Below are 12240 nucleotides of genomic sequence, written 5' to 3' on the forward strand. Positions count from 1 at the left end.
TACAATATATTATGAATGATGGAAATACAATTTGTTACAAATCAGGTTATGGATTACATTGTGAAAAGTTAAACAAGACAAAATCAAAGTATCGTTAAGGAATATATCAATGGAAAAGAACATTGAAACATTGGAAGGAAACAACGGGAAATTAAAGGGCACTATATGATAACAAAAAAGACAAAAGGTATACATTTTTCTGTGAGTAGAGGTATGAGTGTGGTGAGATTAGGGGGTTGAGAATTCATAAGTGGATGTATTGATGTATTACTGAACAGTGAGTGTGGACTTTATGTGTTTTGGTTCTTTCCGTAAATTTTATCAAAAAGATGTGTCTTCAATAACTTGCGGAAGCTGGTTTGTTCGTAGATCGTTTTCAGGTTCCGCGGCAGTGTGTTCCAGAAATATATGAATAAAGAAATAATTAAAAAAAAAAAAAAGAAAACTGGGTAATTTTTGACTTAACAGTTCAGTCAGATCTTCGCTTTCAGCCTGTCTTTACATTTCAGCAGTTTCAGTCTACATCTACGTTAGCATTAATTTTAGGTCTATGGTACCTTTTGTAGTTGCTCCTTCTCCTTCATGTGAGTATCTTCTAGAATCTTCCTTTCACTGTGAGCTCTTCCAAGCTCAAGCCGGAGAGCCTCAATCTCCTCTTGCAGGCTGGCCAGCTGGTTCCCTCCCTGCTGGCTCTGCTGTTGCCGATGTAGCTCCTTCTGCAGTTTTTCCACTTCGGTTGCATGTGCAGAGACGGTCATGGATAGCTGCTCATTCAGGCTCTTGTAGTCTTTGCTCTGTAAATGGAAGAAACATTTTTAAAATGTGAATTTTGCATACGCAGCAAAGCACACAGTGACCCCCGAAGAAAAGCATGACAAACAAAAGAGAGTTCTCTTAGGCTTCTTCAGCAGGCATTCATGATCGTTGCAGTCATCTGGGTAAGTGGAACCGACATTTCAACCATCATGCCATCAGCATCAGGTTATTCCTCCTCTTTCAAACCAGTATCACCAAAAAAAAAAAAAAAAAACTCCCCAAAAACAATATACCTAGGACCTCTGTATAAATAGATACAGCTACAAATTCACAGTAATAGTACAGCTTTGAAAATCCTCCAACAGAATAATAAAACTATCAAGCCACATGTTGTAATAACGCAGAGAAATGTACAAGAGTACATAAGTATTGCCATACTGGGAAAGACCAAAGGTCCATCGAGCCCAGCATCCTGTTTCCAACAGTGGCCAATCCAGGTCACAAATACCTCGCAAGATCCCCAAAAAGTACAAAACATTCTATACCGCTAATCCCAGAAATAGTGGATTCTCCCCAAGTCCATTTAATAATGATCTAAGGACTTTTTCTTTAGGAAGCCATCCAAACCTTTTTTAAACTCCGCTAGGCTAACCGCCTTTACCATATTCTCTGGCAACGAATTCCAGAGTTTAACTACACGTTGAGTGATGAAATATTTTCTCTGATTCGTTTTAAATTTACAACCATTTAGCTTCATTGCATGCCCGCTAGTCCTAGTATTTTTGGAAAGCGTAAACAGACACTTCACATCTACCCGTTCCACATAAAAGGGGCATCACACGTTATTGAAAAAAACACTAAAAACCCTTCCTCTGAAAATAAAGACACTAAAAGAGTTCTTTTATATAAATTATCTATACAACAGAGTAAAAGTCATGGCATTAACTTTAGATGCACAGAGAAATAGCACTTCTGGCAACAAAAAGTTCAGATGCCTTTAAAACACTAAGGCCCCCTTTTACTAAGGTGCGCTCACGTTTTTAGCGCGCACTAAAAGTGTAGGCGTGCTAAACGTTAGAGACGCCAATACATTCCTATGGGCGTCTCTAATGTTTAGCGCGCGCTAACAAACATGAGCGCGCCTTAGTAAAAGGAGGCCTAAGAGCTCGTGCTAGCGAGTCCTGTGCGGCAAATGAGAGGAAGCCCACAGGAATTAAATAGACTTCCTCTCATTTGCTGCACCGAGAATCGGTAGCGCAGCTTTGTAAAACAAGCCCTAAAAGTTTTCCATGATGTTTACGGACTAACAGGTGGAACAAGGTGCAACATAAACAATCAAACCTTTACAAAAAAGCATGAAAAACCAATACAAAGCCCTTTCAAAAAAAGGTCCTGGGGAAACATCCTGTTCTATGAAATAACCCATTCTATAAAGCAGTATGTTGACACATCACAAAGCTGTATCTATACAAGTTCTACAAAAATAAACAAAAATCATGAGTGAAAATAAAGGTCAGATGGTTCCCTCCCTGCACAACTAAAAAATAATAGAAACAAAGAAAAAATTTAAACACAAAAGTATAAAATCATAAAAAAGAAAGGGGATATATAGTGGAAGGCAGAGAAGAAAAACTGTGGATGGGTCAATCCCTACTCATTCCCCCCCCCCCCTTTTTTGTTTTATTTACTAGCTGAACCCCTCTCCCCCCCCCCCTTTTTTCCCCATTAGGTTTTTCTTATTTACTTCCTGGTGCTGTTCCTGATGCAGGCTTTATGCCAGTGCATTCTAAAGTGGCACAAGCACCCGGCTGCTCAGAGTCAGATAATCTAATTTATTTATTTGTAGCATTTGTATCCCACATTCTCCCACCAATTTGCAGGCTCAATGTGGCTTACATATGCCGTAATGGTGGTTGCCATTTCCGGGTAACAGAATTACAAATGGTATTGCGATAAGGTGCATATATACATGGTAACATAATTGGAACATACTTGGAACATAACATATATGGGACAGATCATGGTGTATATATATACCGTGTGCATACATACATGGTAAAGAAGAATACATTATGGTATTGCATGAAGGTTCCTGAGTAATAAATTGGATTGTACATACATTAGGTCATCGGCTATAGAGACATCCTATTCGATATAAGGTTTAAAGTGGTAGTGCTTGATTATTCATAGCAAAGAGGTTAATCAGTCATGTGATAAGAGTTCGGTTTTGTATAGATCGTGTATAATGTTATTATTTAGTGTTTAAGATGGATGTTTATGGTATGCTAACTTCCGAGTTCTACTGAAGACTCATCTCTTTAACAAGGCATACAACAATGATCAACAAATATAAACTCCTATACGCACATCCAAAACTGCCTCTACTATATCTACTTGCCAAAACACTACCATGTTTTTTCACTATCATGATACCCAAGATCCTGTAACTACTAACTAAATGTATACTTTCTTTTTTTTATAATTTAATTTCTTTATTAATTTTGCTTTAAACAAAGATAACATACTTTGAATGATACATCAATGTTTTAAATAACAACTTTAAAGTAAATTATTCCAATTTTTTAAATTCCAAAAGGAATTTATATAAACATTGATTTTCAGCAGTCCACAAATTAGAGAGAATCCAAATATCACCAAAGGAAGTTGGTTAAAGTGGAAATAATTAACATTTAAGTTAGATCAGGCGGTTTCTAAATTTACATCTTGACTATATTTCCAACATTTATTTGGTCAGTTCTTTTTTCCCGTGCATAAGTAGAAATCTAGACAATTGTTCAGGTTCATAAAATATATATCTATTATTCTTGAAAAAAATTAAACATTTGCATGGAAACCTTAATTGAAAGGTAGCTTCTATTTCCACAGCTTTCTGCTTCAATTCCAGAAATTTCTTTCTCCTTTGCTGAGTCCATTTAGAAATATCTGGGAACATCAAAATCTTATCTCCCATAAATTGAGGCTGTAAATTCTTAAAATACAATCTTAATAAAGCCTCTTTATCTTGTATAAAGACAAAGGATATTATTAAAGTAGCACGAGTTTTAATTTCTTCCTGAGATTGCTCCAATAGTCTGGATACATCCAAAGATTCAGAAGATGTTTGTAACTCAATAGGGGACGATTGAGAATTTTTCCCTTGTAGTTTAAGGTAATATATTTTTTGCAGTGGAGGCAAAGAGTCCTCTGGATATTTGAAAATCTCCTTCAAAAGTTTGTTAAACAGCTCTCTAGCAGACATATATTGTGTTTGAGGAAAATTTAATAAACGTAAATTTAAATTTCTTGAAGAATTTTCTAGATTTTCAAGTTTTCTGTGAATAATCAGACGATCTCCTGCTATTTGAGATTGCTGTTCTTGAGTTTTCACTATATCAGTTTCCATTGCAACTTGTTTAGCAGAAATCACTTCAACTTTTTCTTTCAGGTCTTTTACTTGTCTAGAATTATTCAATGAAACCGAAATAAAGGAAGTACAGACCTTATGTAGGGCTTCAAGAGCCGTCCAAATAGAGTCCAGGGATATTTCCTGGGGTTTCGCCAGGGGCTGAATCGCCATCGCACACAACGAGGCTTCCTCCTCGAGACTACCGTTCTGGGTCCCCCTCATTGTTGTTTCTCCTAACGCCAATCCTGGCGAAATCTGGATGTCCCCCAACGAGGTCAGATCTTCTGCCATCTTTTTCGACGGGATCTGCCGTCCCTTCGAGTCTATACCTTCACTCGGTAATCCGGCCCCGTCTACTTGTGGCGGTGGGGGAGCTATAGGTCCTAGCGGGCTGAGCGAAGTTTCGCTCTCCAAGCCGGGGCTCTTCCCCGCCCCGGCAGCAGAAACGCTTGTCGGCGTAGAAACCAAAAAAGCAGAAATAGAAGTTTGGCTCAAAGAGGGGGTCTCCAGCCTACAGAGGGACGGTCCCTTCGGCTTACCCTTTCTCTTTGGCATGCTCGTAGTATCAAAAAGAGAATAAGGAATAAAGCTCAAGCAGAGCGTTCCACTCCTGCTTCCTGCTCGGTCGCCATCTTGGATCCCTAAATGTATACTTTCTTATATAACTCTTACATATTTCTTAAATACTTCTTAATATGTTTGTTTGTTAATATACTATCATGTTTTATCATTATCATGCTACCCAAAATCCTTCCGTTATCACTAAATGTATACTTTTTCATGTATTTCTGTTACTCATGATGTATTGTAAGCCACATTGAGCCTGCAAAGAGGTGGGAAAACGTGGGATACAAATGCAACAAATAATAATAATAATAATAATAAAAGATCTGTTTTCAGTAGCCTTCGGAAGATGGTTAGGTCTTGTGTTGTTTTTATGGCCTTCGGTAGTGCGTTCCATAGCTGCGTGCAGATGTACGAGAAACTGGTCGCGTATGTGAATTTATATTTTAGCCCTTTACAGTTAGGATAGTGGAGATTGAGGAATGTGTGTGATGATCTTTTTGCGTTCCTACTAGGCAAGTCTATAAGATCTGACATGTAGGTCGGGGCTTCCCCGTAGACGATTTTGTGGACCAGGGTGCAAACTTTGAACGCAATTCGTTCTTTTAGTGGGAGCCAGTGTAGTTTTTCTCTTAGGGGTTTGGTGCTTTCGTATTTCACTTTCCCAAATATGAGTCTGGCTGCTGTGTTTTGAGCGGTTTGAAGGTTCTTAATATGACAGTGTACTCCAGATCAGTTTTCCCCAACCTACTCAAGCTCAAAGTTGATGTGTGGTGCACCAACTTCCATACAGCAGGCAGTGTGGACATAGAATAGGGTTCATAGGTCTAAAAGAAAAAGCTAGGGAAAGACGCACTGAAATCCTCCCCAGAAGCTGGAAAGACTCAAAGGAGGAGACACTGAGTACAGCGTTTGTGAAGGAATAGCCTAGTGGTTAGAGCAACAGCCTTAACATCCAGGGGTGCCTGGTTCAAATCCCACTACTGCTCCTTGTGATCTTGGGCAAGTCACTTAACCCTCCATTGCCTCAGGTATAGAGAATGGCACGGGGACAAAGGTTGTCCCTATCCCCGTTCCCGCTCTGTCCCCGTCAGTTCTGTCCACACCATGTCCCCACAGTTTCTGTCCCCACCCCCGCCCCATCCCAGCAGGTTCTGTCCCCATCCCCACGGACTCTGTCCTCATCTACAGAAGTCTTGAAAACTTATGATTTTATATTTAAATCTTTTTATTAAAGTATAAAAAGGAACAATATGCTGTGCAACTGTTTATAAATTACAAACAGAAAGCAATAATAACAATGAGCAGCTATAATAACCCTCCTTCCCACCACCACCCTCTACCCTTCCAACTAGAAAATGACACGGGCACAAAGTTTGTCCCTGTGGGCTCTGTTCCCATCCCCGCCCCGTTGGATCTGTCTCCGTCCCCATCCCTACTCAGGTACAAAATTACATTGTGAGCCCTCCAGGGACATCTTGAGCTACTACTGAAAAAGGTGTGAGCAAAATCCAAATAAATAAAGACAAAGCCCAGCTATTGTGTCACACATGTTGCCTGTTAATTCCCACACTCTGGGGCTCATGCTGCATGCTCTTCCACATTTAAGAGCCACTGCGAGTGTCCTTTGCTTCTAAGCTTTTCGAAATGGTGAGATTTACGTGGAACAGCTCATCAGGAGGTAAGCACATGCTCTGCAACAAATTTACAAGAATGTGTTTTTTAAAATTTCTATTACCTTTAAAAGTGGACTAACACGGCTACCACACCAATTTACAAAAAGGGATCATTGCAGCACTAGATTTTGTCATAATAGAGATAAAGGGAAACTTAACTAGCAAGACATCTGTATGGCCTATGCAAACTGGCGAGGAACACACATCTTTTTTATTACAGGGAGACTGAAAGTACAGCTCCCCTGATAGCTCAGTGGCACAGAATAATAATTCTTGCTAGGTGAGAAGCTTACGTGACATCTCCTGCTGTCTCCCTAGATCCGATTGCTTGTGATTTTATGGTGATAAACTGCAGTTGATCCAAAACTCTTCCACATTTTGCTGCAAAAAACTCTCTCATCACCTAAGCTACCAATTCCTGCCTGAGCGACATAAACAAGCTCCGATTCTATTTCCTTACTCTGGCAGGTGCAGGGTCACTGCAAGCATCATTTCAATTCACAATTACAGCAAAACCACCATTGTCATTAAAATCTATTTCTCCCTGTGGTGCATACAAATGGAAAATCATAGGAGAAAAAAAAATCAATTTCACTTTTCAGCAAACACATCTTGTGACTGCCACGTCTCTCCGCAGTGACTAGCCAGCCCATCAAAACTCTTGAACAGCAACCCATACACAAAAACCTGTGCTTCTCGGTGAATGGGCCTGAGAAAACTGCATCCAGCACTTACTCAATACACAAGTCTGAATGCCTTTAGTACAAACACAGCAAAGGCATAATTATCTCCAGTAATACAAGATCCAGAGTATGACACAAGAGATACAACCCCCCCTCCCCCCTGAGTTTTAGTAAGGTACAGAATCAAGAAGTGCTACATTCTGGTCTTATAAATCTCAACATGGAACGCAAAAAGATCATCACGCACATTCCTCAATCTCCACTATCCTAACTGTAAAGGGCTAAAATATAAATCCACATACGTGACCAGCTTCTTATACATCTGCACGCAGCTATGGAACGCACTACCGAAGGCCATAAAAACAACGCAAGACCTAACCATCTTCCGAAGGCTAATGAAAACAGATCTTTTCAAGAAGGCATATCATAAACATCCATCTTAAATACTAAATAATAACACTATACACGATCTACAAAAAACCAAAATCTTATCACATGACAAGCACTACCACCGTAAACCTTATGTCAAATAGGGTCTCTCTATAGTCGATGACCTAACGTAGGTTATAATCCGATTTATTACTCAGGAACCTTCATGCAATACCATAATGTATTCTTCTCTACCATGTATGTATGCACCTGATATATATATATATATATATATATATACACACCATGATCTGTTCCATATATGTTATGTTCCATGTATGTTACCATGTATGTACGCACCTTAACGCAATACAATTTGTAATTCTATTACCCGGAAATGGCAACAGCCATTACGGCAAATGTAAGCCACAATAGGTGGGAAAATGTGGGATACAAATGCTACAAATAAAAAATCTCATTCAAAATTGGGTCCGGTGATTAGTACTATTGAAACAGAGATCTTCACATTATTTTAGAGTTTCCTACTGCTCAAATATATAGAAAAACAGTGTCTTAAACATTCTCATATTCTCATGTTTTTCAAAGGCAACCTCAGCGGCGCTCATTACCAGAAACTTAGATTTGGCAATGTAACTAGTGCCCACTTCTTCATTGGTTTAGCCAATTTCTTAACTTTTCGGTTTCAAACTCTTTTATATTTTTATCAGATTTAATTACTTATCTTTAATGATCAGACCAAAGGGTTCAGCTGCCCGACATGCATGTTTCGCTCTATATCGAGCTGTGTCAAGGGCTATCCCCTACAGTCTATCCCAGCGTCAGCTCTACTTTATTAAGAAGGGGTAAACCCGTGATAATAAAGTAGAGCTGACGCTGGGATAGACTGTAGGGGATAGCCCTTGACACAGCTCGATATAGAGCGAAACATGCATGTCGGGCAGCTGAACCCTTTGGTCTGATCATTAAAGATAAGTAATTAAATCTGATAAAAATATAAAAGAGTTTGAAACCGAAAAGTTAAGAAATTGGCTAAACCAATGAAGAAGTGGGCACTAGTTACATTGCCAAATCTAAGTTTCTGGTAATGAGCGCCGCTGAGGTTGCCTTTGAAAAACATGAGAATATGAGAATGTTTAAGACACTGTTTTTCTATATATTTGAGCAGTAGGAAACTCTAAAATAATGTGAAGATCTCTGTTTCAATAGTACTAATCACCGGACCCAATTTTGAATGAGATATTTGCTAGAATTTATAGGGGACTGGTATTTAGTTTTTCAAACTAGCCACGTTTTGGTCTTTAGACAAATAAAAAATAAACATGGGGATATGGGCAACTTCCCCTCTTTAAACCCATGGGGTATGTATTACATGCTGCCTAGCTCAGCTATTTCAACATTTCAGATGACGACTGATGCATAAACAAGATTTGAAGCATTATCCTCAGTGGAGACCAGGATGGAGTTTCACAGCAACTTTCTCAGATTGCCTGTTGCTCCAAGAAGCTGCCAAACGTTTCAAAAACCTTTGTGCTCCTAAAAAGAACACTTTTGCCATATTGGGAAAAGCTTGCAGGAAAAAAAAACTGTACAGTTTTCACGTCAAACCTTTTATTAGGAAAACCCTAAATTATTTTATATTTTAGTTTATAAAAGAATGGAGAACTAAGAGAAACCCCCCAAGTTCTTAAATCAAGACACTGGTGAGATGTACCAAAATAAAAACGGTGGATTATAAGGGCAAGCTTGTTACGTACTAAGGGAAAGACAAAAAGGACTGGAAATGGTAGATAAATAAACTTTTGGCAGGAAAAGAGAACCAGAGAAGCTCCAGCTACTAACTGAAGTGCCAGGCCCAAGCAACCATTCTGTATTACATATGCAGAAAGTAAGATCCTCAAATAGAAACAAATGCTATCAGAGACCAAGAAAATGTGGCAAAAAGATTAAAAAACAAAAGTCCCACTTGCATTGGGTTCCACCAGCCTGATTAAAAAGAATTTCCAAATGCACTTTGATATATTCCCCGTCATAGGCGTAGTTTGACTGTTTCATTTTGGGGGGGGGGGGGGGGGGGGCAAAGAATGGGCAGAGCATATTAGCATATCATTTGCATATATACATATGCAAATGAATATGCTAATATGGAGGAAGGAATTGAAATTTACAGGCAAAATATCACAGATGCACATTTCATAAAGCTGACACATTTCAATTTATAAATTATGAATAAAATACTTTTATCTACCTTTGTTGTCTGATCATTTAGTTTTTCTATTCGCTTTGGTCCCAGTGTCTTCTGTTTTATGCAGTGTCTTCTTTCCAGTAGGCTTCCCTCTGCTCCCCACCCTCCCAGTCCCATCCATCTCTTGCTCCTTCCCTCTGCTCCCCACCCCTCCCAGTCCCATCCATCTTCTGTTCCTTCCCTCTGCTGTGCCTGACCTCTCCCAATCCCATCCATCTCCTGGTCCATCCCTCTGCTCCCCACCCCTCCCAGTCCCATCCATCTCTTGCTCCTTCCCTCTGCTCCCCACCCCTCCCAGTCCCATCCATCTTCTGTTCCTTCCCTCTGCTGTGCCTGACCTCTCCCAATCCCATCCATCTCCTGGTCCATCCCTCTGCTCCCCACCCCTCCCAGTCCCATCCATCTCTTGCTCCTTCCCTCTGCTCCCCACCCCTCCCAGTACCATCCATCTTCCCTCTGCTCCCCACCCCTCCCAGTTCCATCCATCTTCCTTCTACTCCCCCCCCCCCCCCGCGAGGTCCAAGATCGTGACTCCGTTTACCCTCTCTCTTCCTCCCTCCGGCGCAGGCAACAGTCTTCAGCTTTTCAGCGTTCCTGGCAGCGGTAGCGATGTACACGCTGCCTTCGGTCTGCCCCGGAAGCCTTCTCTTCAAGTTCCTGTTCCCACCTATGCGGGAACAGGAACTTTAAGAGAAGGCTTTGGGGCAGAGCCGAAGGCAGCGTGTACATTGCTACCGCTGCCAGGAACGCTGAAAAAGACTGCTGCCTGCGCCGGAGGGAGGGAGGAAGAGAGAGGGGTAGACGGACACGCTCCTCTCCGTCCGCTTGGCTTCCCTGCCCTCTCTGTCTGCGTCCCGCCTTCCTCTGATGTCAGAGGAAGGCGGGACGCAGACAGAGAGGGCAGGGAAGCCAAGCGGATGGAGAGGAGCGCGTGCCTGCATGTGTTTTTTTTTTTTTTTTTTAACTAATGGCGCGGCGCCGCCTCGTCGTCGTTTGGGGGGGCATTGCCCCCCCTCGCCCCCCCAGTCTACGCCTATGTTCTCCGTATATCTTACACTTTATAAACTCCAGCTCTTTGGTAAAAGATGGGGATCCTCCTCTCCCTCCACCCATAAAAGAATGGACTTCTCTTCACTGGCTCCCACCTAAAGAATGCATCGCATTCAAGATCTGCACAATTGTTCATAAAATCATTCACGGAGAAGCCCCGACCTACATGCTAAACCTCGTGGACCTACCTCCCAGAAATGCTAAAAGATCAGCCCGCACATTTCTTAATTTACACTTCCCCAGCTGTAAAGGACTAAAATACAAACTAACACATGCGACCAGCTTTTCCTACATTAGCACGCAACTGTGGAATGCATTACCAACTAACGCGAAAACAATCAAAGAAATAATCAACTTCCGCAAACCTCTGAAAACCTCTCTCTTCAACAAGGCCTACCACGAGAACCCATAGCTTAATTATAACACTTCACCACTCCACCCTTACTCTGGAAGTCATACTTCTATAACTGTTTGCGTAGCTCTTTCCTGTCATCCTTGATCTTGTTGTTACACCAATTGTATCTTTTACCCTGGAATGGCGATGCCATAACTGGACTTTGTAAGTCACATTGAGCCTGCAAATAGGTGGGAAAATATGGGATACAAGTGCAATAAATAAATAAATAATTCAATGTGACAGCTCATATGACATCCTATGAGTGGAGGAGTGGCCTAGTGGTTAGGGTGGTGGACTTTGGTCCTGGGGAACTGAGGAAGTGAGTTCGATTCCCGGCACAGGCAGCTCCTTGTGACTCTGGGCAAGTCACTTAACCCTCCATTGCTCCATGTAAGCCGCATTGAGCCTGCCATGAGTGGGAAAGTGCAGGGTACAAATGTAACAAAAATAAAATGGTATAATATATCCCACTGAGTTTTCAGTTCATGTGTGTTGATATTTTCTGTACAGGTAGATGCTCTTCTGTGTGGGGATCACAGGGAAAGAGCTTATAAGAAAAATGTCTTCCTGGGTCAGGAACAGAAGGGATATCAAAATGATGATTTTTTTTCTTCCGGCATCTTCCTCTCGCTCCTTTGGGCTTCCAAATGGACAATGCACATGTGCACGGACCTCTACTGATACCACAGTTTCATAAATATTCCTTTCAAAGCAGATGAGGTGTACCTCTCATTTTAATAGATCAAACACAGTAAGGAAATGGAGCCACTCTATGGAACCAAAAGTCCTTTATTACAATCCAGCACAATGTATATAACCCAACACAGCTATCAGCTGTTATGCTTATTCACGGATTGTATTGCTGCTCCAGTTTTATGCAAATTGGCACAAAGAAGCGGTATTTTGGAGCCCTATTTGTATATGAATGCTGTTCCTTTATTTATTTACTAGTAAAAATGGCCAGTTTCTGGCGCCGATGAAACGGGCGCTAGCGGGCACGGGACTCCCTTCCCCTCCCCTTCCGGTACCTGTTCCGTCAGCCCAGGAAAGAAAGAGCCCCCTCTTTCCTCCCGTAG

General features: G+C 41.2%; 1 protein-coding gene across 1 annotated transcript in view; it reads right to left on the minus strand.

Moving 5' to 3' along the window:
* MYO5B (myosin VB) overlaps positions 1 to 12240 on the minus strand; it is a 696980-nt gene that overhangs the window by 156257 nt on the left and 528483 nt on the right. Inside the window, exon 22 of the mRNA XM_030192939.1 lies at positions 558 to 794. Coding sequence (XP_030048799.1) covers positions 558 to 794 — 237 coding nt within the window. The remainder of the gene's footprint in view (positions 1 to 557; positions 795 to 12240) is intronic.

The sequence above is a fragment of the Microcaecilia unicolor genome, chromosome 2 (assembly GCF_901765095.1).
Source record: "Microcaecilia unicolor chromosome 2, aMicUni1.1, whole genome shotgun sequence".
NCBI lineage: Eukaryota > Metazoa > Chordata > Amphibia > Gymnophiona > Siphonopidae > Microcaecilia > Microcaecilia unicolor.